At 63.5% G+C, this 1,740-nt stretch overlaps 1 protein-coding gene across 1 annotated transcript in view; it reads right to left on the bottom strand.

The window, feature by feature from the left end:
• NR2F2 (nuclear receptor subfamily 2 group F member 2) overlaps positions 1 to 1,738 on the bottom strand; it is a gene marked incomplete at its 5' end in the record, with an annotated part of 3,008 nt that extends 1,270 nt beyond the window's left edge. The window contains 2 exons of the mRNA XM_023529010.1: positions 12 to 250; positions 1,453 to 1,738. Coding sequence (XP_023384778.1) covers positions 12 to 250; positions 1,453 to 1,738 — 525 coding nt within the window. The remainder of the gene's footprint in view (positions 1 to 11; positions 251 to 1,452) is intronic.
• Positions 1,739 to 1,740: the final 2 nt, after the last annotated feature.

Genomic DNA, 1,740 nt, shown 5'->3' with positions numbered 1-1,740 from the left:
CGGGGAGTCGCCGGGAGCCCGGCAGCTCTGTTCTCCCGCCGCCCCCCGGGCCAGCTCCGGCGGCCACAGCCGCACACTTGCCTCCGAGGCCCGCTCGGGGCTGGGTCGCCGAGGACCCGGAATTGGCCACTTTGCCTCGGGGTCCCCGGCGCGGTGGGCGGGATGTAGCATTTGGGGGCATCTTTCTTCTTTACTGCTAAACAGCTGATATTTCTTATTGATTGGAGGAGAGGGAGCGGGAGGGGCGAGTCTGGGGTTGGGGGGGGAGGGAGAGACGCTTTTGCAAAAGACACAGGGTTCACCCCAGACGGCCTGTGGCCGGCCCGGAACGACTGTCCCCACCCCCCCAAACCTCGCGGCCCCAGCCCCAGCCTCAGCCCCAGCCCGGGCAGAGGACTCCCGGCGAGAGACGAGCAGAGAGCCGAGGTCTGGCGGCAGCCCCATCGCTGTGCTCGGAGAGAGGGAGACGGCGGGAGAGGGCGGAGAGAGAGAGAGGCCGGCGCAGCCCGCGCAGGGCCCGGGAGGGCCGGGGACAGCCGGCGAGGCTCGGCCCCGCGGCTGCGATCTGACGCCGGACCGGGGAGATCGGCTCTCCCCGAAACACAAAGGAACCCGGGCGACCGCTCTCGCCGCAACCCGGAGCCCGCGCCCGGCGCCCGGCGCCCGGCGCGCCATTGGCCGAGCCCGGCTCGCGGCGCTCGGCGAATTTTTCTATCACAAAAGACCCAACTCGCGCAGAGCGAAAGCAGCGGCCGAGGGCCCGCGCGCCCACCCTCTCCCCACTCCCCGTCCCGCTCTCCTCCTTGCAAAAGTGAAAGGAAAAAAGAAAATAGAGGAATTTGTTGTTGTTGTTTCTTTCTTTTTTTTTTTTTTTTGAGCAGAATGTTAATCCACGGAGGGTCACATGGGCGCTGCCCGGGCGTCAGCGTTAATACGGCGAAGAGCATAAAATTGCCATTTGTAATTTGAACCTCCTGTACAAAAGTACAATCTCAGGTTGGTTTTTTTTTTTTTTTGAGAGGGTGGGGGCTGGGGAGAGGGGTGGGGAGGAGGGACATATGTTGAACATGCAGGAAAAACCAGGAGAGAGAGAGAGAGAGAGAGAGAGAGAAACTGAGAGGAGAGAGAAGTAAACCAGGCTTTAAAACAACAACAGCAGCAAACAGCACCCATCCCTCGCAGAAAGGCGAACTCGAATGAACTCGCAGTCCACGCAAAGAACGTGAAAACGGCCCAGAGACCAGAGTGGAGGAGATCGGTCGGCCAAAGCATGCGGATTGGGGGTGGGGGGGCGGGGGGCCGGGCTCCGGCGCACAACTTGCCCCTTTGAGCTGCAGTGGAAGAGAAGAGCTTGGGGGCTCCGGCGTCCTTACCCAGAGCAGGCTCTAGCCAGCCAAACGCACCCAGGGCCCCGGGACCCCGGGCGAGGGGGGAGAAATGAGAGGCCGATACCTTCCCGTCTCATGCCCACTTTGAGGCACTTTTTGAGGCGGCAGTACTGGCACTGGTTGCGGTGGTGCTGGTCGATGGGACAGTTCCGGTTGGCGCGGCACGTGTAGCTGAGGTTCCTCCGCACGCTGCGCTTGAAGAAGCTCTTGCAGCCCTCGCACGTGAACTGGCCGTAGTGCTTGCCGCTCGACTTGTCCCCGCACACCACACACTCGATGTGCTGCTGCTGCTGCTGCTTGTCGCCTCCGGGGCCGCCGGGGCCGCCCTGGCCTCCGGCCGCCGTCTGGGCCG

The sequence above is a fragment of the Pteropus vampyrus genome, unplaced genomic scaffold (assembly GCF_000151845.1).
Source record: "Pteropus vampyrus isolate Shadow unplaced genomic scaffold, Pvam_2.0 Scaffold34, whole genome shotgun sequence".
In the NCBI taxonomy this organism is placed as follows: Eukaryota; Metazoa; Chordata; class Mammalia; order Chiroptera; family Pteropodidae; genus Pteropus; species Pteropus vampyrus.
The sequence above is the reverse complement of the archived record's forward strand: the minus strand, read 5'-3'. Positions and strand labels throughout refer to the sequence as shown.